General features: G+C 37.4%; 2 protein-coding genes across 4 annotated transcripts in view; one reads left to right on the plus strand and one right to left on the minus strand.

Annotated features, from left to right (window-relative positions):
• Nucleotides 1-1,691, plus strand: part of LOC117322974 (visual pigment-like receptor peropsin) — a 32,310-nt gene extending 30,619 nt beyond the window's left edge. For both annotated transcript variants that reach the window (XM_033877948.1, XM_033877955.1), the window contains exons 5-6: nt 122-344; nt 548-1,691. In XM_033877948.1, the coding sequence (XP_033733839.1) occupies nt 122-344; nt 548-784 (460 nt within the window). In that variant the 3' untranslated portion in view covers nt 785-1,691. The remainder of the gene's footprint in view (nt 1-121; nt 345-547) is intronic.
• A 12,965-nt stretch (nt 1,692-14,656) lies between these two features.
• LOC117322992 (protein S-acyltransferase 24-like) overlaps nt 14,657-23,762 on the minus strand; it is a 28,296-nt gene continuing 19,190 nt past the window's right edge. The window contains exons 8-10 of one of the 2 annotated variants that reach the window (XM_033877966.1): nt 23,534-23,640; nt 16,555-20,420; nt 14,657-15,650 (exon numbers count right to left, since the gene is read on the minus strand). In XM_033877966.1, the coding sequence (XP_033733857.1) occupies nt 19,953-20,420; nt 23,534-23,640 (575 nt within the window). In that variant the 3' untranslated portion in view covers nt 14,657-15,650; nt 16,555-19,952. Of the gene's footprint in view, nt 15,651-16,554; nt 20,421-22,908; nt 23,125-23,533; nt 23,641-23,762 lie in introns of those variants that run through there. The other variant, XM_033877975.1, reaches the window with a different exon arrangement.

Here is a 23,762-nt window from a genome sequence, read left to right on the forward strand (position 1 = left end):
CGTAGTAATGATTGCTAACATATACCAACACTGTACGTAGTAATGATTGCTCACATATACCAACACTGTACGTAGTAATGCTCGCTCTTCAATCTTTCTATTGTTTGCTATCTATCCTTAGCTACGACGTCGAGTCGTCAGGGATCGCCTGTGGCATTAACTGGCTGAGGAAGGACTCGAACCACATGACCTACCTGCAGGCAATGGTAATCACGTGGCTCATTCTCTTTGCCATGGCTTTCTACGGACTGTATCAGTCACGTGTCTACTGGGAGAGTGTTCAGACGAAGGCCGACCCCAAACCGGACACCAAGAACTGGTTCACAGAGAGGCAGCAGGCATGGGTACGTACACGATATTATAAGGTGTCGAGTTGGCTGAGGTCGTATCTGGTAATCGAGAGGAAGAGGAGAAAAGTAGAGAACAATCATGAAGGTCTTAAAACCACTTATTGCACAAACTGATTATCGGAATGTAAAATCTGCCCTGATATATAACAAACTGATTATTTTATTAATATATAACAAACTGGTTATTGTAATTACAGATCTGTCTGGCGTTCATGGGTATAATGTGTGTTGGGTTCGGACCGTATGCAATCCTTGGCGCGTGGGCAGCTCTGACGGACAGCACGACCGTGTCCACCTTGGCTATCATTATCCCTTCACTGGCATGTAAGGCTAGCAGCTCTCTGTATCCCATTCCCTACATCGTGGCTAGCGACAGGTTCCGAGCTGCCTACCTTGGTTACCGTGTCTCCGAGCAGGAAGCCAAGGCCAACTGATCACGTAACATTGGGCTGTTTTAAATCATTACAAAGGAAGATGTCGCGAACAAGTCACCTTGTGAAGAATGTTAAATGAACAGAGATTTGTCTATTTTCAGTCAGGAAGGTGTCCTATTTGTGACCGTCTATGTTTGTGAACAAGAAATGAACAGTTGCCTAACAGGATAGGAATGACGTTTAGTCACTATATATCTTTGTCTTAAGGTCTACCAAGCACCAGATAGCTTTGCGCATGAGCAGTGTCGTGGTTTCCGTCGTCGTCCGTCTACCTGAAGGTCCTCCGCCAGGCATCATATCGGGATAACTCCCCTCAATACCCCCGCGTCCGTGGTAACAAGAGTAAATTGTGCTCAAACTTTTTAGCTTTTGAATAATTATGAGCCCTATGACAAGAATGCCTGGCCTGTAGAAGGCTTAGTTCAAATAGACGACTTTGGTTCACTTCCTTCATCAAAGGGTTCATTTGCGCAAAACCATCTGACTGGGATTTATCTTAACAAGTTAAGTTTGTCATATTGTTTCTAGGATAAAAAACTCTTTTGAAATAATAGAACTGAGTCAATTCCCCCTCCCACCCCCCCCACCTCCACCTCCCCCACCCCATCCCCCTATATTCAGGTACATGACGATGCTATTACTTCATTGTTAACCGTCATACTAACAAGTTAAAATGACGTCGATTTTATTGTTTACTAACAGCGTCGGTTATCAGGTGAGTGATACAGGCCTCTGGGTATCTTGCTTTTGTTTTTGTCTTTAGAATGTTTTACAATTGCATTCAATGAAGTTTTGTCTTAAATATTTCTTAGATAATTTGTTAGAAATTCGATGTTTTCTCCGACGTCCTGGCAGGTATTGAATTGTACAACGTAAGAAATAAAACTATTTGTATACTACATCGCCATCATGTGTCAGACTTGCTATCTACAAAATATGTGATCCCATGAAACCGATCCGTCAAATGGTATTATTTTGGTATTTATTATTTATCCATGGTTACAGAAAACAAGAGATCCCAGAGGGATCTTGGCGCCCACCATTGAATGATCTTCATAGGTTCCATGTCAGATTGATCTTTTCTCTACTTTTCCCTTCATTTTACTAATCTGTGCAAATTGAGACATCCCTCCAGTACTTTTCAAACAAGGGAATCCTAGCTATGTAAGAAATTTGAGATTTAACGATAATGGCTGTTTGTTTGCCAGGTTGTTTTCAGGACAGACTGGTCCAAAAATGCAATACAAGGGACCAAGGGGAACCTACTTATGAAATTTGAGAAAGATCCATTCAGTACTTTCTCAGAAATAGCGATAACAAACTTCAATTGTCAAAATCCAAGATGGCTGCCTGTCGGCCATGTTGTTTTCAGATTGGTCTCAAAACACAATATGCATAACTATGCACCAAGGGAATCTTACATATGCAATTTGAGAAAGATCCATTCAGTACTTTCTCAGAAATAGCGATAACAAACTTCAATTGTCAAAATCCAAGATGGCTGCCTGTCGGCCATGTTGTTTTCAGATTGGTCTCAAAACACAATATGCATAACTAGGCACCAAGGGAATCTTACATATGCAATTTGAGAAAGATCCATTCAAAACATTCTCAGAAATAGTGATAACAAACTTCAATTGTCAAAATCCAAGATGGCTGCCTGTCGGCCATGTTGTTTTCCGATTGGTCTCAAAACATAATATGCATAACTAGGCACCAAAGGAAACCTATATATGAAATTTCAGAAAGATCCATTCAGTACATTCTCAGAAATAGTGATAACAAACTTCAATTGTCAAAATCCAAGATGGCTGCCTGTCGGCCATGTTGTATTCCGATTGGTCTCAAATCGCAATATGCATAACTAGGCACCAAAAGGAACCTACATATGAAATTTGAGAAAGATCCATTCAGTACTTTCTCAGAAATAGCGATAACAAACTTCAATTGTCAAAATCCAAAATGGCTGCCTGTCGGCCATGTTGTTATCCGATTGGTCTCAAATCGCAATATGCATAACTAGGCACCAAGGGGAACCTTCATATAAAATTTCAGAAAGATCCCTTCTGTACTTTCTCAGAAATAGCGATAACAAACTTCAATTGTCAAAATCCAAGATGGCTGCCTGTCGGCCATGTTGTTATCCGATTGATCTCAAAATGCAATATGCATAACTAGGCACCAAGGGGAACCTTCATATGAAATTTGAGAAAGATCCATTCAGTACTTTCTCAGAAATAGCGATAACAAACTTCAATTGTCAAAATCCAAGATGGCTGCCTGTCGGCCATGTTGTTTTCCGATTGGTCTCAAAACGCAATATGCATAACTAGGCACCAAGGGGAACCTACATATGAAATTTGAGAAAGATCCCTTCAGTACTTTCTGAGAAATAGCGATAACAAGAATTGTTTACGGACGGAGGGACGGACGGACGGACGGACGGAGGGACGGACGGAGGGACGGACGGACGACGGACCACGGACGCAGGGCGATTTGAACAGCCCACCATTATCAGATGGTGGGCTAAAAATATGAAAATGCAAACCATTCCATGCGAAGAAGAACCACTAGACCACTTCAGCAATGCGCGTGACAGATTCTGGTAAGTTATTCTAAAATGGTTTTGGAACTCTGCATCGGAAACAGCAGTCGGAAGAATGTAACAGTGGGTGCCTTTGTCCTTAGATATATGTATATTATGTTATCCGATAAGTTGTAAAACTTACGGAATAAAGTTGAATTGAATTGAAAGAACGCGTGGACGACGGACGGAGCCCAGTATAATACTCCCTCAAACGCGCTAAGCGTGAACAAAAACGGGGACAAAGTCGTGATAATCAATAAAAGGTAATGGCAAAGTCATGACAATCATTTAAAGGACAGGTGCAAATACGTGACAGTCACTCAAAGAACAGGGACAAATACGTGACAGTCAATTAAACGACAGGGACAAATACGTGAAATCAATTAAAGGACAGCGACCAATACGTGCCAGTCAATTAAAGTACGGGGACAAATACGTGACAGTCAATTAAAGGACGGGGACAAATACGTGACAATCAATTAAAGGACAGCGACCAATACGTGACAGTCAATTAAAGAACAGGGACAAATACGTGACAGTCAATTAAAGGACAGGGACAAATACGTGATAGTCAATTAAAGGACAGCGACCAATACGTGACAGTCAATTAAAGAACGGGGACAAATACGTGACTGTCAATTAAAGGACAGGGGGGACAAAGAGTCGTGACAATCAAAGTACATGGACAAATACGTGACAATCAATTAAAGGACAAGGACAAATACTTGACAATCAATTAAAGGACATGGACAAATACGTGACATTCAATTAAAGGACAGCGACCAATACGTGATAGTCAATTAAAGAACGGGGACAAATACATGACAGTCAATTAAAGGACATGGACAAATACGTGACAATCAATTAAAGGACATGGACAAATACTTGATAATAAATTGAAGGATATGGACAAATACTTGTCAATAAATTGAAGGATATGGACAAATACTTGACAATCAATTAAAGGACATGGACAAATACGTGACAATCAATTAAAGGATATGGACAAATATGTGACAGTCAATTAAAGGACATGGACAAATACTTGACAATCAATTAAAGGACATGGACAAATACGTGACAATCAATTAAAGGATATGGACAAATATGTGACAGTCAATTAAAGGACATGGACAAATACGTGACAATCAATTAAAGGACTGGGACAAATACTTGACAGTCAATTAAAGGACATGGACAAATATGTGACAGTCAATTAAAGGACATAGACAAATACGTGACAATCAATTAATGGACAGGGACAAATACGTGACAATCAATTAAAGGACATAGACAAATACGTGACAATCAATTAAAGGATATGGACAAATACGTGACAGTCAATTAAAGGACATGGACAAATACGTGACAATCAATTAAAGGATATGGACAAATACGTGACAGTCAATTAAAGGACAGGGGAAAATACGTGACAGTCAATTAAAGGACAGGGGAAAATACGTGACAGTCAATTAAAGTACGTGGACAAATACTTGAAAATCAATTAAAGGATATGGACAAATACGTGACAATCAATTAAGGGATATGGACAAATACGTGACAGTCAATTAAATTACATGGACAAATACTTGAAAATCAATTAAAGGACATGGACAAATACGTGACAGTCAATTAAAGTACATGGACAAATACTTGATAATCAATTTAAGTACATGGACAAATACTTGAAAATCAATTAAAGGATATGGACAAATACGTGACAATCAATTAAAGGATATGGACAAATACGTGACAATAAATTGAAGGATATGGACAAATACGTGACAATCAATAAAAGGATATGGACAAATACGTGACAATCACTTAAAGGATATGGACAAATACGTGACAATCAATTAAAGGACAGCGACAAAAAGTCGTGACAGTTAATGTAAAAACATTCCAGTATCACTATTATTGTTAGAGCTGGTTCCGACTGCCTTCAAATCAACTGGCAGTGCTATCCCACTCGTAGTTAAAATCATATACATTTTCTCAACGTTATCAATTCCGCGTACACTCCCAGACATAGCTTCATCACTTTAATCAATCACAACCATCTCGGTCTTAACGGTAACTTTGCCAGGTCTATAAAATCTCAGAATAAATTGAATTTTAATATCAAACTGTGATGTTAGATTAGATATAAGCTTTAAAGTTATGTTTACATGTAATAAAATGCTATATCTTACATATATATTAAATCAATTAAAATGTAGGTTCTGCCTGTTAACATTCCATTTCAGGCGAATGTTATAACACATGAACACATACACCCCTCAATAGTAAAGAGACATTAGTTTCCGGACTAATCCTCATATCCGGACTAATGAGGTTAATTGTAACAAGAGGCCCATGGGACTTTAACTCTCACCTGACTCTAAAGACCTTTGTACTATTGTGGTACTCAGTAGCATGTATAGTGGTATTGGTGGCCATGGCGATCACCTTTGACTTTGACAAGAAATAACAGCATTTGGTCAGGACACTCTCAAGATCATGCCAGGCAAGTTTGAGCTGAATCCCACAGGCGGAACTTCAGAAGAAGTTTAAAATAGCTGTTGTTTATGAAAACCATGATTGCACAGTTATGTTACAAAATTGTTGACAGGTCGAGTTTTTACGAGGAGGAAAAATACCACTTTGTTGGCTCCACTCACTTAACATGCCCACCAATTCTCAGCTCAATGGTATCAATTGAACTGAAGAAGTTTAGAATGTGTTTTAAAAAATGGTGGTCATGGCGGTCATCTTGGATTTCGGACAAACCAAAAAAGTAACAACACTTGGTCAGGACCATCTCATTTCAGGCATGTTTGAGCTGAATCCAAATAGTGGATCTTGAAAAGTTTGAAATTTGAAGTGGGAAACGTTTACACGTGGCGGACGACGAAACAAAATTAGTCAGAGTGACATGAAAACTCTAGGACTACGCAACGAAGCGAATATCAGATGTCTACAATCACTGGCTGTATCTACTACATAACTGGCATTAGTTGGTAAAATTCGAAAGGCCTTGGAAATCAAGGATTGCTCCGATAAACTCCAATATTTGTAGTAACACTGCCTGCAGGAGGCGCAGTAAAACTCCACGTTACAACGGAACACTCATTATTAGATAAGTGGAAATACTTGACACAGAAAATTTTCAGTTAGCAGGTTACAAGTGTTGACACTGATCTATATCAAAATAGTAACGGTATAAAATATTTAGTTGCTAGGGAAGTTGGCACTGGTCTATATTTACATAGTAACAGTATAAAATATTCGGTCACTAATGAAGTTGGCGCTGATCTATATTTACATAGTAACAGTATAAAATATTCGGTTGCTAGGGAAGTTGGTACTGGTCTATATTTACATAGTAACAGTATAAAATATTCGGTCACTAATGAAGTTGGTACTGGTCTATATTTACATAGTAACAGTATAAAATATTCGGTCACTAATGAAGTTGGAACTGATCTATATTTACATAGTAACAGTATAAAATATTCGGTTGCTAGGGAAGTTGGAACTGATCTATATTTACATAGTAACAGTATAAAATATTCGGTCACTAATGAAGTTGGAACTGATCTATATTTACATGTCATTGTGACAATATGAAATATTCGGTTACTATTGAATCTCAATTTCGCTAGCCAATGCTTCTGATAGCGTTAACAAAGGAGTAATGAAACCCCGTGCCGGGTTTCGAACTAGCGACCTTTCGCTCTCAAGGCAAACATACTACCACTAGGCTAAAGGGACATTCCTGCTAGTCTGAGCTATTAAGTTGATATTTTCTACTTTTACTGTGTAACATAATACCGCTGGAGTAGGGGTAAATAGTTTTCCCTATGAATACTAATTAACCAGAAGCCCGTGTTCTGACTTACTAGACTTACGCTCAGCCGAGGCAGTTCTGAGAAAACAATAAAAATGACACTTTGATAGTTCAAGTAAAACAATTCATACATGATCATTATCATTAAACTTATTGAACAATACAGCACTGTTCATAGTATTATCTTACAGTTCACAGCTTCATCAAAGTCTATTTGACATCACCATATATGCAAAGTCATTGTACATACAAAAATATTTAGTAATATATAATTCCTTTTTATTACACAGCAACAGTATGTTCAGAATACATCAGTTCAATATCCAAAAGCATATCATTATCATTCAAGTCACTCCATGACATTTAATTTGTACATTGCAGATGGTAGAGTTGATAAGGATATTGGTAAAGTAACCTGTAGTGACGTCAGTGTCCTCGTCTATTTAATCGTATCCGCACGTGCATTCCCTCTAATAGCAAATTTTGAAAAAATTATAGATTTTGATCTAACAATATCTGATGTTCATTGTAGGCTAGTTTTTACTCTACACGACACGCTGTACAATACGGTCGGCTCTATTACACAGTAATATGTATAATGATCAAGGTCAAGTTGGTCAAGGTCAATATATAGCTTGGGAGAATGGTAAGAAAAATGAATTTATGCATCATGTACACAATTCCTCAGTTGATAAAATAAATACCATAAATAACATCGTTGATGTTTTGTCAGGGAAGAATGATGTTAACAGATCAGAAATGGATGATGTGGTTAATACTTTATCTGATTTATTCCGCGTGTCGGCAACTGATACATTTGGTGTAAAACAAAATCATAAAACACTAATGTAAAGCTGCTAATGATAAGCCATGGTTTACGACCGAGTGTTGTAAAAGAATGCCGTCCTTTTTCGATGCAAAATACAGATATGAAACTAACAGAACCAATACATGAATAAAGCCTCCAGAGAATATAAAAAAAGTTCCCACGAACAGCTATAACAAATATAAACAATCGAAAGTGAAATAAGATCAACGTCAAAACTAATCTCTAAAGAGTTTTGGAACATTTTAAATTCTTTTAAATTTTTGACATGGATGAAGATGAATTTATCATCTCCGATACCAATGATACAATGTTTTAGAACATAATGGCAAATAACTGAAGATGATTTTTTTTTAGTTTAAACGACTTCTCCCATAATAATAACACGATAATAGACAATAACATATTCACATGATGACATGTACAAAAATTCAAAAATGTGATAAAGAAACGAAAATATGATAATTAACATATCAGAAAGAGTATTTTTAAAGGAGAGAGAAGGAGACAGGGAGAGACAAAATTTATCGATAATTATCGAGCAATTATATTATTTTCATGTTTTGGTTAAGTATTTTCATCTATTAACAATAGATTAAATAGATTCTAAGAAGAAATATAAATGCCCAAGCTGGCTTCAGAAAAGGTTATTCTACAGCCGAAAATATTTTATACTCCGTACTTTGATATTTATATACTTCTCAAACCATAAGTTCATTTATTGACTTTAGAAAAGTGTTTGATACTGTGTGGAGGGTTGGATTGTGGAAATGATTAAAAAGTAATACATTGTATAACTGGACAAGTATTGTTGTCATCATTAACTTATGATAACACTAAATCGTGTGTTAAAAGTAAGAATGGCATTACTGACTTTTTCAGCTGTCATTTCGGGGTAAAATAAGGGGGAAATCTCTCTCTGGTTTTATTTTCTATATATCTGCATGATTTAGAAGAATTTTAATGCGTAATAATGTTGTACAATTACAGTATATCGATAATTTATTTCAAGAACGCATGGGTATTATGCAGACGATACCGTAGTAATGTCAGAACCAGCTGAAGGTCTACATGCATTGTGTAAAATGAAATGTATTGTATCACCTGGAAACTTACTGTTAATCACAGGATAACTATTCATGTGTAGGACTAGTGTTTCATTACAATGGTGGTTTCTGTACTAGTGTTTCATTACAATGGTGGTTTCTGTAAAGTCAGGAAAAAACTTATGGAGCAAACTAAATAAACAATGTATACCTTTTATAGAAAGAAAAGAAATATCGTTTTACCAATTGATTTACAATTTGATGTATTCATAGCCGAAATACTTTTGTATTCCTCAGAAATCTGGGTGTTTGAAAATATCAATACGATTAAAAAGTTACATGTAGAGTTCTGTAAAATCTACACATAAGTTAATCCACAGCAAATATCCTAGTGTAAGGAGAAACGGGTAGATATCCCATAAACACTGAAGTCAAAAATGATAATGTTCTGGTATAAATTGATAACAGGTGACAATATATTATACAGTTGAATGTACAAGCTTATGTTGGATTTACATGTAAATGATTTTACTGAATTCAAATGGATTTCCTGTATTAAGAATATACGATATAAGGATTACGTTACGTTTGGTTACATTAAAATATCTGCACTAGGAATAAAACTTACCTCAAAGTACGTTTAAAGCCGTCCTGCAAGATCAATTTATACAACAGTGGTATACTGATATTGATAATATATATGCATATGCAGTATTTAAACATCAGTTCCAGATTGAAAAATATTTAACAATGCTCAAACAAAAAGATAGAATAACAATATGTAAATTCAGAAGCAGTAATAGATTTCTTCCAATAGAGACAGGGCGATGGACCGAACCGTCTCGTGAAAATATAATTTGTCCGCTATGTTTACTGGGGTTGGAAGCGAGTATCATTATTTATTTTCATGCTCAAATATATATGTAAATCAAATTCGTAGAAAGTGTATACCTAGTTATTATATATGTAACCCATCTATTCATAAAATGAAAGGATTATTATCATTATGCAATATTAAAGTATTATCAAATCGATCTATGATCATCCAATCACTAGAAAGACACTTGAAAAATAATATGTGAATTTAAAACATCAATTTATAAAATATATATGTACATTTTATTGTAAAAATATTGACATGATATGTTCCCACACAAACAACTTATCAGAAACACTATACCATCCTGTACGAGCTTGCATGCAGGGTATACAACAAACTTTGTCTAAATGTAGGAGAAATATGTTCTTCACTATTCTGTATATATCATTATGCTGTTGTAATTTTTGTTGACCTCTTGTCGCACATAATAGTGTGCCCGAGTGCTAATAAAGATCTTGAAAATCTTGAAACTGAAAATGTTCACGAAACACTAGTACATGATACACAGGTACATGTGTATATAATTGTCATTAGTTCACGAAATCAGAGTACATGATACACGGGTATATAATTGTCATTAGTTCACGAAATTAGAGTACATGATACACGGGTATATAATTGTCATTAGCTCACGAAACACGAGTACAGGATACACGGGTATATAATTGTCATTAGTTCACGAAACACGAGTACAGGATACACAGGTATATAATTGTCATTAGTTCACGAAACACGGGTACATGGTACACGGGTATATAATTGTCATTAGTTCAGGAAACACTAGTACAGGATACACGGGTATATAATTGTCATTAGTTCACGAAACACTAGTACAGGATACACGGGTATATAATTGTCATTAGCCCACGAAACACGGGTACATGATACACGGGTATATAATTGTCATTAGTTCTACAGGATACACGGGTATATAATTGTCATTAGTTCTACAGGATACACGGGTATATAATTGTCATTAGTTCACGAAACACTAGTACAGGATACAGGGGTATATAATTGTCATTAGTTCACGAAACACGGGTATATAATTGTCATTAGTTCACGAAACACGAGTACAGGATACACGGGTATATAATTGTCATTAGTTCACGAAACACTAGTACAGGATACACGGGTATATAATTGTCATTAGTTCACGAAACACGAGTACAGGATACACGGGTATATAATTGTCATTAGTTCACGAAACACTAGTACAGGATACACGGGTATATAATTGTCATTAGTTCACGAATCTACAGTACTGGATACACAGGTATATAATTGTCATTAGTTCACGAAACACTAGTACAGGATACACGGGTATATAATTGGCATTAGCTCACGAAACACGGGTACATGATACACGGGTATATAATTGTCATTAGTTCTACAGGATACACAGGTATATAATTGTCATTAGTTCACGAAACACTAGTACAGGATACACAGGTATATAATTGTCATTAGTTCACGAAACACTAGTACAGGATACACGGGTTATAATTGTCATTAGCTCACGAAACACGGGTACATGATACACGGGTATATAATTGTCATTAGTTCTACAGGATACACGGGTATATAATTGTCATTAGTTCTACAGGATACACGGGTATATAATTGTCATTAGTTCTACAGGATACACGGGTATATAATTGTCGTGATCTAGCTGCGAAGCTGCATCAGCGTATGCCGTTACATCCATGGTGTTGTTCTGCAGTCTCATCTTGAGTGACCAGAGTCTGGATTCAAGCTGACAATGTTTCCCCTTATTTGTACATGGTTAACATACTGCCCGATGAAAATAAAGACACGTTTCACAGCAACCAAAACATGTAAACTTAGAATATTACTGATTACAATAGCATCTAAATCTGATTACTTATGAAGTTATAGTATATACGAAACCGTCATAGACTAGCTGTTTTTAGCAGCGAAAACGTAAACAACGATCCTTCATCTCCACTCGCGTCATTAATGTGCCTTAGCTTGAACAAATCGCGAGGACACTTCGCTGAAACCAACACCCCACAACGATAGATTAGTTATTGCTGAAAATGCAAAAATTAATCAAAATTAGATTAGCTATCGATATCTCTCTCCGAGATCGGATCGAAAAAGTTCATGCTCGTATCTCTCACCATATTCACGCTTCGCGCTCCCTCCAAGTGCGTCGCCGCGCCACCTAATACAAGGGGACACAAGTCCTGCGCCCTCCAAGTCCGTTATCGCATGTTCACCAAATTTCATATTATTGTAAATTTACATGTATTGCATTTTGTAGTCTATCTCTGTATACCTTTTCTGTACAGGTGTTGAGATAATAAATGAATTTGAATTTGTTAACCTTCTCCACGGTGAACTTATTGAGCTTGCTGTGTCAGCCCTCTACATTGATTGTGGTCCGTGGTCCATCGTGATCATGCTGATTCCAGTGTTGTCTATTATTCGGCCTTGTCATACTTTAATTTTGAGGGAATTAAAAAGTGTTTATCAGTACTACTATACTCGTATAAACAGTTTTGACCATATATTATTGAAGCGTGTCTCGGTAACTCTTAGGTTTGTGATTATCATTAAATGTGGAATTAAAGCCAAAGTTTTTTTTGCAGTTCACGCTTACATGTTTTTTACAATATTATTTATAAAACAAAATTTTGGGATACATTTTTATCAACATTTAAGTGTTTCCCTTTGCATTAAGAAATTAATGATTAATTGTTCTTTACCTTAAAATGGATACATTTTTATCAACATTTAAGTGTTTCCCTATTGCATTAAGAAATTAATGATTAATTGTTCTTTACCTTAAACTGTATAACTGATGGGGATTTTACCTCTTTGTGTAATTAAAGAAAATCAGCATATAAACTATATTTATTGTGCAGAAAAATGCATATAAAAATTAATTATTTTTTGATGTTTCGCAAAAAAACCAAAAAAAAAACTATAATTTTTTGAAAAACATTCACAGGTAGATATTATAATTATATGGGTAGTGTTAGATGCTAATTACTGGTAGGTAAGGCAGAGGAGCCTGGCACAGCATGCTATAAATGGACCCCTGGGGTGGTAATTGGGGACTTGACAAAACTTTAGCCAGGTGTTAAAACAGGCACACCTTAAGACTGATCCTCATCTGATGCATATATAAGTTATAGAAATAGGTATTATGGAGGTCCATAAGGTTGTGGTAAGGTGGGGTTAGGGCCCTGGGGCACAGGTGGCCATGATAATAGGCATGTCCTGGGAGTACCAATTATACATACAGGTACATGTACATAGCTTGTTGTGTAGATATTATGTCTATTACAGAACATAAATGAGAATATACGAAACTTCTCATTCTGTCTGTATCTGTATCGTTACGTCGCAGGTCCCAATTCTGCCTTTTGCGTGACAGAGAGAGAGGGCAGTGTCTTTATTGGCACCGCTTTGATAGGAATACTTTGAATCCCTCCACTGTTTCGGCACACACAACCGAATCTTCCAGATGATTCCAGTCAACTACTGTTCTTATGAAGAAAGATTTTTTTTAAGGATTTGTTGTGGCTTGTTGTACTTGGTATGGTTTACTGTTTTTGGTTGCATATGTGTCCACAATGTTTGTTGATATAAAGTTGCCCAAGTTTTGTGGTGTTCTGATGGCTCTTTTAGGTCTAGATTTTTGTAGGAAATCAGATGGTGGTATGGCTGGTACCAACCCCTCGACGATTGTGCACATATAGATGGGGCGTTATGCTGTTCTTCTTATTTGGAGCAGTAATGGTAAATCAAAATCTTTTAGCATTTTTGTCACTCTCCTTCTTCTCGGCTGGAGTAATTTTTATTTATAAACCGGGCTGCCTGTCTTTGTAATTCTCTCTAGCTTCTCAACGTCAGGTTTGATGTATGGGTCCCAGACGATAGATCCATATTCAATGATTGATCTTACGAGCAAGGTGTAGGCAATTTTTTTTTTGCAGTGGCTTAGATTGCGTCTTAGAAAGCCTAATTCCTGATTCTTGATTCTTGATTATGTTCTATGAAATGATTTCATGGTTGAAATAACAGATATTAGTGAAGTAAAAATAAATTGAATTTAAAAATATTTTTGTCAGAGAAGAATTCCTTCAAGATTTTAAGACTTTTGACCCCTGTGACCTTGAAAGTAAGTCAAGGTCATTGATTTGAACAATTTTGTAGCCCTAAATACCAGCTTGCTACTGGCAAAATATCATGGTTCTGTCCTTCTTGGTTAATGAGAAAGTCCTTTAAAGATTTTCTACACTTTTGACCCATGACTTTGAAAGTAGGTGAAGGCTATTGATTTGCACAAAGTTAGTAGCCCTTCATCCCAGCAGGCTACTGGCCAAATAGTAAGGCTCTGGGCCTCTTGGTTAATGAGGAAGTTGTTTAAAGATTTACACATTCAACCCCTGTGACCTTCAAAGTAGGTCAAGGTTATTGATTTGAACAAAGTTGGTAGCCCTTAATCCCAGCATGCTACTGGCACATTATTATATAACCCTGGGTCACAAGGTTATTGAGACAAAGTCGAAAATATAAATTGTTTACAATACTGAACAAAAGGTGATCACAATAGGTCACAGAGACTTTGTATCATGCGACCTAAAGAAATTATGATGGTATATGCATTCTTATTGTTAAGCATACTGAAGATTTACGTTGTTTTTATTGTAAACATATGGAAACACTCAATCAGCACAAGTCATGATTTTATTGAGATTTCTGATGATCATATCACATTAATGATTAAGTACTGGGTATTTAGGTAATACTGAACTTTGTACAGTAGTAGTTAGCTAGGTAATACTGAACTTTGTACAGTAGCAGTTAGCTAGGTGATACTGAACTTTGTACAGTAGCAGTTAGCCAGGTAACACTGAACTTTGTACAGTAGTAGTTAGCTAGGTAATACTGAACTTTGTACAGTAGTAGTTAGCTAGGTAATACTGAACTTTGTACAGTAGCAGTTAGCCAGGTAACACTGAACTTTGTACAGTAGTAGTTAGCCAGGTTATACTGAACTTTGTACAGTAGTAGTTAGCTAGGTAACACTGAACTTTGTACAGTAGCAGTTAGCTAGGTAACACTGAACTTTGTACAGTAGTAGTTAGCTAGGTAATACTGAACTTTGTACAGTAGTAGTTAGCTAGGTAACACTGAACTTTGTACAGTAGTAGTTAGCTAGGTAACACTGAACTTTGTACAGTAGTAGTTAGCTAGGTAACACTGAACTTTGTACAGTAGTAGTTAGCTAGGTAATGCCCAGTTGTTTCAGACCAACACTCTACCAGCATTATACAACATATCTCTACATATCTCTAGCTTAAATCTACACACAGATAATTTACACGCATGATATATCCATAAACATATATATAGTCTACATTCACACCTGTATATTCTATACACACTCACGTTCCCTACACACCTACACAATCTGCATATACTTTGTAATATATATATATAATTTGTGTAATTTTTAAACATACTGCCATAATATTAACACATTTAAAACACACACACACACTTTTAAGTATGATGTGCACACATTGGTCAACACATGCATCGCCACAAATATGGTGTAAAATTGATATTCACTTACTCTCTGTACATTTATATTGGGGTTCATAACTTTATAAACGTTCTCTAAAGCTTTCAGAGGACGACAATTATACAACAGAGCTGTCTTAACCCAGATTAATGTCATGGGGTATGAACTTTGGCCTGATTACTGTCAGTCTGTCATCGGACATGACCTTAACCTAGATCACTGTCCTTGGGTATGAACTTTGGCCTGAATACTGTCATCGGACATGACCTTAACCTAGATCACTGTCCTTGGGTATGAACTTTGGCCTGAATACTGTCATCGGACATGACCTTAACCTAGATCCCTGTCCTTGAGTATGAACTTTGGCCTGATTACTGTCAGTCTGTCATCGGACATGACCTTAATCCAGATCCCTGTCCTTGGGTATGAACTTTGGTCTGATTACTGTCATCGGACATGACCTTAACCTAGATCACTGTCCTTGGGTATGAACTTTGGCCTGAATACTGTCATTGGACATGACCTTAACCTAGATCACTGTCCTTGGGTATGAACTTTGGCCTGAATACTGTCATTGGACATGACCTTAACCCAGATCCCTGTTCTTGGGTATGAACTTTGGTCTGATTACTAACATCGGACATGACCTTAACCCAGATCACTGTCCTTGGGTATGAACTTTGGCCTGATTACTGTCATTGGACATGACCTTAACCTAGATCACTGTCCTTGAGTATGAACTTTGGTCTGATTACTGTCATCGGACATGACCTTAACCTAGATCACTGTCCTTGGGTATGAACTTTGGCCTGATTACTGTCATCGGACATGACCTTAACCTAGATCACTGTCCTTGGGTATGAACTTTGGCCTGATTACTGTCATCGGACATGACCTTAACCCAGATCCCTGTCCTTGGGTATGAACTTTCGCCTGCATGATTACTGTCAGTCTGTCATCGGACATGACCTTAACCTAGATCACTGTCCTTGGGTATGAACTTTGGCCTGGTTACTGTCAGTCTGTCATCGGACATGACCTTAACCCAGATCACTGTCCTTGGGTATGAACTTTGGCCTGATTACTGTCAGTCTGTCATTGGACATGACCTTAACCTAGATCACTGTCCTTGGGTATGAACTTTGGCCTGAACACTGTCATCGGACATGACCTTAACCTAGATCACTGTCCTTGGGTATGAACTTTGGCCTGATTACTGTCATTGGACATAACCTTAACCCAGATCACTGTCCTTGGGTATGAACTTTGGCCTGATTACCGCCATTGGACATGACCTTTCACTAGATTACTTATACTGTACCTCAACTCTACCTTTATTCAGAATACGGTCATTTTACATTTTTCCAGATTACTTGCCATAAAATTGACCTTTTCCAGATTACTGATATTGATCTTTAACCTTTGTGTTGATTGTTGCAGTACACTTTATAAGGTGTTCTTAGGTTGTTCCTATCCTCCCCTTCAGTACTCAATGTCAAGGAAATCCAAATAATGACATATCACAGTGGGCCCTTACTCCCTACCTAAATACCCTCACAGCATCAGTAGTAACATCTCTGGTCAATCCCAAATTAAATGTCCAAGGTGTCTCAATGATCAAAATAACAACACTAAACAACAACAACACAGCAGCTTGAGGAGTTAATTATATCAACACCTCTGATTCACAATGAACAGACGATAATGCAAAATTTAAAACTCTGTCAAGGATATCACAGATTATCATGGTCATCATTTCATAAAATATCAAATGGAAATCAAAAGGAATCATCAAATGAAATGATTAAGAAGATGCAGGAAAATATGCTTGCTTTTTCATTCATCTCGCAAAATATTGTGATGTCATTCATTTCCTGTTTGGAAGAACAGCCTCCAAGATCTACCTTTGTGTACAGGTGGACAACTCATGTATAGTGAACTGACAAATTAGTGGAGAGTGGGAGAAAATTATATCACAATTTGAATTACTCATACATGTGATAGATAAAAGCCCGAGAGGTTTTCAGGTTTTACAAGATTTAACAAGAGGCCCAATGAGCCTGAATCACTCCCTTGTTCTGCAGATGATGAAGTGAAAACTTTGTCAGAAGACTTAATTAATGCAGATTTCTAAGCTAATTAAGTAATTGATGATAATTCATCGTGAATCCCATTTTTCAGTAATTGTTGCATGACTAATATCATAACAATGGATTTAGGTATTTGACATCATATCATTTAAAAATCTGAACTGTAAACATTGAAAGTACAAGTTACAGATGTTGTTGAAAGAAATGTATTTACAAGTATTTGAATTACATGTACCTTGAAAGCAAGTCAAGATAATTCATTTAATCCACGATAGCCCTTCATCCCACATCCAAATGGCCCAATATCAAAACCCTGCATACAATGTAGGTCTTTCAGTTATTGAGAAGTTTTTAGAACATTTGACCCCTGTGACCATAAAAGTAGACTAAGGTCAAATCAACAATCATTTGAACTCCATTCATCCCAACAGGGTTTTGGCCAAATATGATAACCCTGGACCTCTTGTTTATTGAGAAGAAGATGTTTAAAATAAAACATGAAAAGGAGGAACGACACTGGACTCTAGACCACAGCATGAGCTCACTCTTTGGGTAGGTGTACCTAAAATCAATCTTTACACAGGAAGTAGAGCCCTGAACTTGGAATCACTGAAAACCTACATAATATATTTTCTTCAACATACAATTAGAGCTTCTGTTCAACGGTAAATATTAAATTAAAAAAATATTATCCTTTTATAAAACATTATGTTGAAAAATTCCAGCAATAAAGAAACTTCAAACTAGGGTTTAAATTCCCTGGCTGTCCTTCAATGTCACAAACATATCTAAGCCCTCACAATTAGAGTTCAGTTCAGATATACCTCTTCATTAGTCATGGAAAAGCACAACCTTCAACTTATAAAAGAGGAAATTTTGAGTTAATGACACACATACAATGTATATAGAAAAGAAACATAAATTTTAACAAATATAAAAATAAATCATAATAAATCTAAAAACAAATACACAAAAATACAAAAGTTCAGCATCACATTATACTATGGCAGTTTTACATGTAACTTACCAACAATGATGAAATTAGGTAAGTATGCGTATATATATATATAGTCCTGTCATGTTCTCTCTGGGAATTTCCAGAAATCTATAATGTTCAGTTTGTGTTAAAGATTCAGTGTGTTTTGAACATTTGGCACAATACACTTGGTGCAGCCTTGCTTGGTAGGAGACATGTAGCACCATAACCAGCTTCTTTCTTATACAAATGTATTTGACAAACCTCATTATCAAGACCAATTCAAGCCAATTAATTGTTTAATAAAAACCTTCCTGTCTCTGAGGGAACATTTCCTGCCTTTGTCAGCCTTATCTGTCTCTGAGGGAACATTTCCTGCCTTTGACAGCCTTATCTGTCTCTGAGGGAACATTTCCTGCCTTTGTCAGCCTTATCTGTCTCTGAGGGAACATTTCCTGCCTTTGTCAGCCTTATCTGTCTCTGAGGGAACATTTCCTGCCTTTGTCAGCCTTATCTGTCTCTGAGGGAACATTTCCTGCCTTTGTCAGCCTTATCTGTCTCTGAGGGAACATTTCCTGCCTTTGTCAGCCTTATCTGTCTCTGAGGGAACATTTCCTGCCTTTGACAGCCTTATCTGTCTCTGGGGGAACATTTCCTGCCTTTGACAGCCTTATCTGTCTCTGAGGGAACATTTCCTGCCTTTGTCAGCCTTATCTGTCTCTGAGGGAACATTTCCTGCCTTTGTCAGCCTTATCTGTCTCTGAGGGAACATTTCCTGCCTTTGTCAGCCTTATCTGTCTCTGAGGGAACATTTCCTGCCTTTGTCAGCCTTATCTGTCTCTGAGGGAACATTTCCTGCCTTTGACAGCCTTACCTGTCTCTGAGGGAACATTTCCTGCCTTTGACAGCCTTATCTGTCTCTGAGGGAACATTTCCTGCCTTTGTCAGCCTTATCTGTCTCTGAGGGAACATTTCCTGCCTTTGACAGCCTTATCTGTCTCTGGGGGAACATTTCCTGCCTTTGACAGCCTTATCTGTCTCTGGGGGAACATTTCCTGCCTTTGACAGCCTTATCTGTCTCTGAGGGAACATTTCCTGCCTTTGACAGCCTTATCTGTCTCTGAGGGAACATTTCCTGCCTTTGTCAGCCTTATCTGTCTCTGAGGGAACATTTCCTGCCTTTGACAGCCTTATCTGTCTCTGGGGGAACATTTCCTGCCTTTGACAGCCTTATCTGTCTCTGAGGGAACATTTCCTGCCTTTGTCAGCCTTATCTGTCTCTGAGGGAACATTTCCCTGCCTTTGTCAGCCTTATCTGTCTCTGAGGGAACATTTCCTGCCTTTGTCAGCCTTATCTGCTCAACCCTGATCTTAGACAGCATATTGTGCACAAAATAGTGGGTCTTGAGCAAAGGGTTCGTATCCCAGGAGAAAATACATAATATTCAACAGGCGCTCATTAGAGGTCAGGACACTCTCACTGCTCCTAAACACTGTTGTATAACCTTTAGATACAAGGTTCAACTGATAACGCAGCAAGTTCATACCCCAAATTAGTGAGCCAAAGTTCATGACAGCCATCGATAACACCCAGCCATCTGACCAGACCATGTAAGAGAACATTTCTCCTACTGACTTATCTGGATACACGATAGAACAGTACAGGCCAATATTAACCAAGAAGATCAACATACACAGCATCACAAACGTGATGAACCACACAAACATGGTACGGTTTTCTTTGGCAATGCAGCGTAGCAGAAACAGGCAATGGTGGTCCATCTGGTAGTAGCACTTCTCACACAATTTACAGTGCTTTGTAAGCGGAGATCGGACTATCTGTAAACATAAACAAAACAATATCTGGTGATAGGACTTCTCACACGACATACCGTACAATGCTTTGTAAGGGGAGATCGGACTATCTGTAAACATAAACAAACAATATCTGGTGATAGGACTTCTCACACAACTACAGTGCTTTGTAAGGGGAGATCGGACTATCTGTAAACATAAACAAACAATATCTGGTGATAGGACTTCTCACACGACATACCGTACAATGCTTTGTAAAGGGAGATCGGACTATCTGTAAACATAAACAAACAATATCTGGTGATAGGACTTCTCACACAACTACAGGGCTTTGTAAGGGGAGATCGGACTATCTGTCAACATAAACAAACAATATCTGGTGATAGGACTTCTCACACAACTACAGGGCTTTGTAAGTGGAGATTGGACAATCTGTAAACATAAACAAACAATATCTGGTGATATGACTTCTCACACGACATACCGTACAATGCTTTGTAAGGGGAGATCGGACTATCTGTAAACATAAACAAACAATATCTGGTGATAGGACTTCTCACACGACATACCGTACAATGCTTTGTAAGGGGAGATCGGACTATCTGTAAACATAAACAAACAATATCTGGTGATAGGACTTCTCACATGACATACCGTACAATGCTTTGTAAGGGGAGATCGGACTATCTGTAAACATAAACAAACAATATCTGGTGATAGGACTTCTCACACAACTACAGTGCTTTGTAAGGGGAGATCGGACTATCTGTAAACATAAACAAACAATATCTGGTGATAGGACTTCTCACACGACATACCGTACAATGCTTTGTAAGGGGAGATCGGACTATCTGTAAACATAAACAAACAATATCTGGTGATAGGACTTCTCACACAACCGTACAGTGCTTTGTAAGGGGAGATCGGACTATCTGTAAACATAAACAAACAATATCTGGTGATAGGACTTCTCACACAACTACAATGCTTTGTAAGGGGAGATCGGACTATCTGTAAACATAAACAAAACAATATCTGGTGATAGGACTTCTCACACGACATACCGTACAATGCTTTGTAAGGGGAGATCGGACTATCTGTAAACATAAACAAACAATATCTGGTGATAGGACTTCTCACACGACATACCGTACAATGCTTTGTAAGGGGAGATCGGACTATCTGTAAACATAAACAAACAATATCTGGTGATAGGACTTCTCACACGACATACTGTACCATGCTTTGTAAGGGGAGATCGGACTATCTGTAAAAATTTAAAAAAAAATCAAAAAAATCTGGTGATAGGACTTCTCGCACGACATACCGTACAATGCTTTGTAAGGGGAGATCGGACTATCTGTAAACATAAACAAACAATATCTGGTGATAGGACTTCTCACATGACATACCGTACAATGCTTTGTAAGGGGGGATCGGACTATCTGTAACATAAACAAACAATATATGGGATAGGACTTCTCACATGACATACAGTACAATGTTTGTACGTAGATTGACTATCTGTAAACATAAAAAACAATCTCGGGATAGGATTCTCACACACCGTACAATGCTTTAAGAACCGTATAAAATAACACATATCTGGTGTGTTGGACTTCTCACATAAACCTACAATGCTTGAGAGGAGATTGGACTATCTGTAAACATAAACACATATCTGGTGATAGGACTTCTCACATGACATACCGTACAATGCTTTGTAAGGGGAGATCCGGACTATCTGTAAAAAAACAAACAATATCTGGTGATAGGACTTCTCAAATGACATACCCAATGCTGTAAGGGGAGATCGACTATCTGTAAACAAAAACAAATATCTGGTGATAGGACTTCTCACACGACATAAACCGTACAATGCTTTGTAAGGGGGAGATCGGACTATCTGTAAACATAAACAACATATCTGTGATAGGACTTCTCACACACGACATACCGTGCTTTGTAAGGGGAGATTGGACTATCTGTAAACATAAACAAACAATATCTGGTGATAGGACTTCTCACACGACATACCGTACAATGCTTTGTAAGGGGAGATTGGACTATCTGTAAACATAAACAAACAATATCTGGTGATAGGACTTCTCACACGACATACCGTGCTTTGTAAGGGGAGATCGGACTATCTGTAAACATAAACAATATCTGGTGATAGGACTTCTCACACGACATACCGTACAATGCTTTGTAAGGGGAGATTGGACTATCTGTAAACATAACAACAATATCTGGTGATAGGACTTCTCACACAACTACAGTGCTTTGTAAGGGGAGATCGGACTATCTGTAAACATAAACAAACAATATCTGGTGATAGGACTTCTCACACAACTTACAATGCTTTGTAAGGGGAGATCGGACTATCTGTAAACATAAACAAACAATATCTGGTGATAGGACTTCTCACATGACATACCGTACAATGCTTTGTAAGGGGAGATCGGACTATCTGTAAAAATAATCAAACAATATCTGGTGATAGGACTTCTCACATGACATACTGTACAATGCTTTGTAAGGGGAGATCGGACTATCTGTAAACATAAACAAACAATATCTGGTGATAGGACTTCTCACACGACATACCGTACAATGCTTTGTAAGGGGAGATCGGACTATCTGTAAACATAAACAAACAATATCTGGTGATAGGACTTCTCACACGACATACCGTACAATGCTTTGTAAGGGGAGATCGGACTATCTGTAAACATAAACAAACAATATCTGGTGATAGGACTTCTCACACGACTACAGGGCTTTGTAAGGGGAGATTGGACAATCTGTAAACATAAACAAACAATATCTGGTGATAGGACTTCTCACACAACTTACAGTGCTTTTCTATTACATCAGGTCAGCTAATTTATGATCGGATGTCAAGTAGATATAATTGTTACAAGGTGTTAGTCAAATGATCATGTAACATTGGTATGAGCAACTATTCCCACTGATGAAAAAAAATCACGGCCAGTCAATGATCATGAATGTACAAATAGAAAGTTCATCACTGTTGTCATCATTTCAAATCTTTGTCAAATGTTTAAATTAAATTCCCCAAATCTGTGAAGCAATGATATAAATTGATGACATCAAGCTGTGATTATACTTACATTACAGTGGACGCACAGCAGATCAATCTTACGATGAGGAACACACAAATCTACTATAGTCATCGGCTTTCCAGTGTCCTTATCATGGATAGAGCGGGTCGTCTGACCTATTGTACATCAAACACAGGCTACATTTACACTAATATTATAATGTATAACATCAGAATCTATGCTTTCTTAGATAATTCATTTGAAAACCGCTCTTCTTTGATATCCCATCTTTATTTCC

Source organism: Pecten maximus, chromosome 1 (assembly GCF_902652985.1).
Source record: "Pecten maximus chromosome 1, xPecMax1.1, whole genome shotgun sequence".
NCBI lineage: Eukaryota > Metazoa > Mollusca > Bivalvia > Pectinida > Pectinidae > Pecten > Pecten maximus.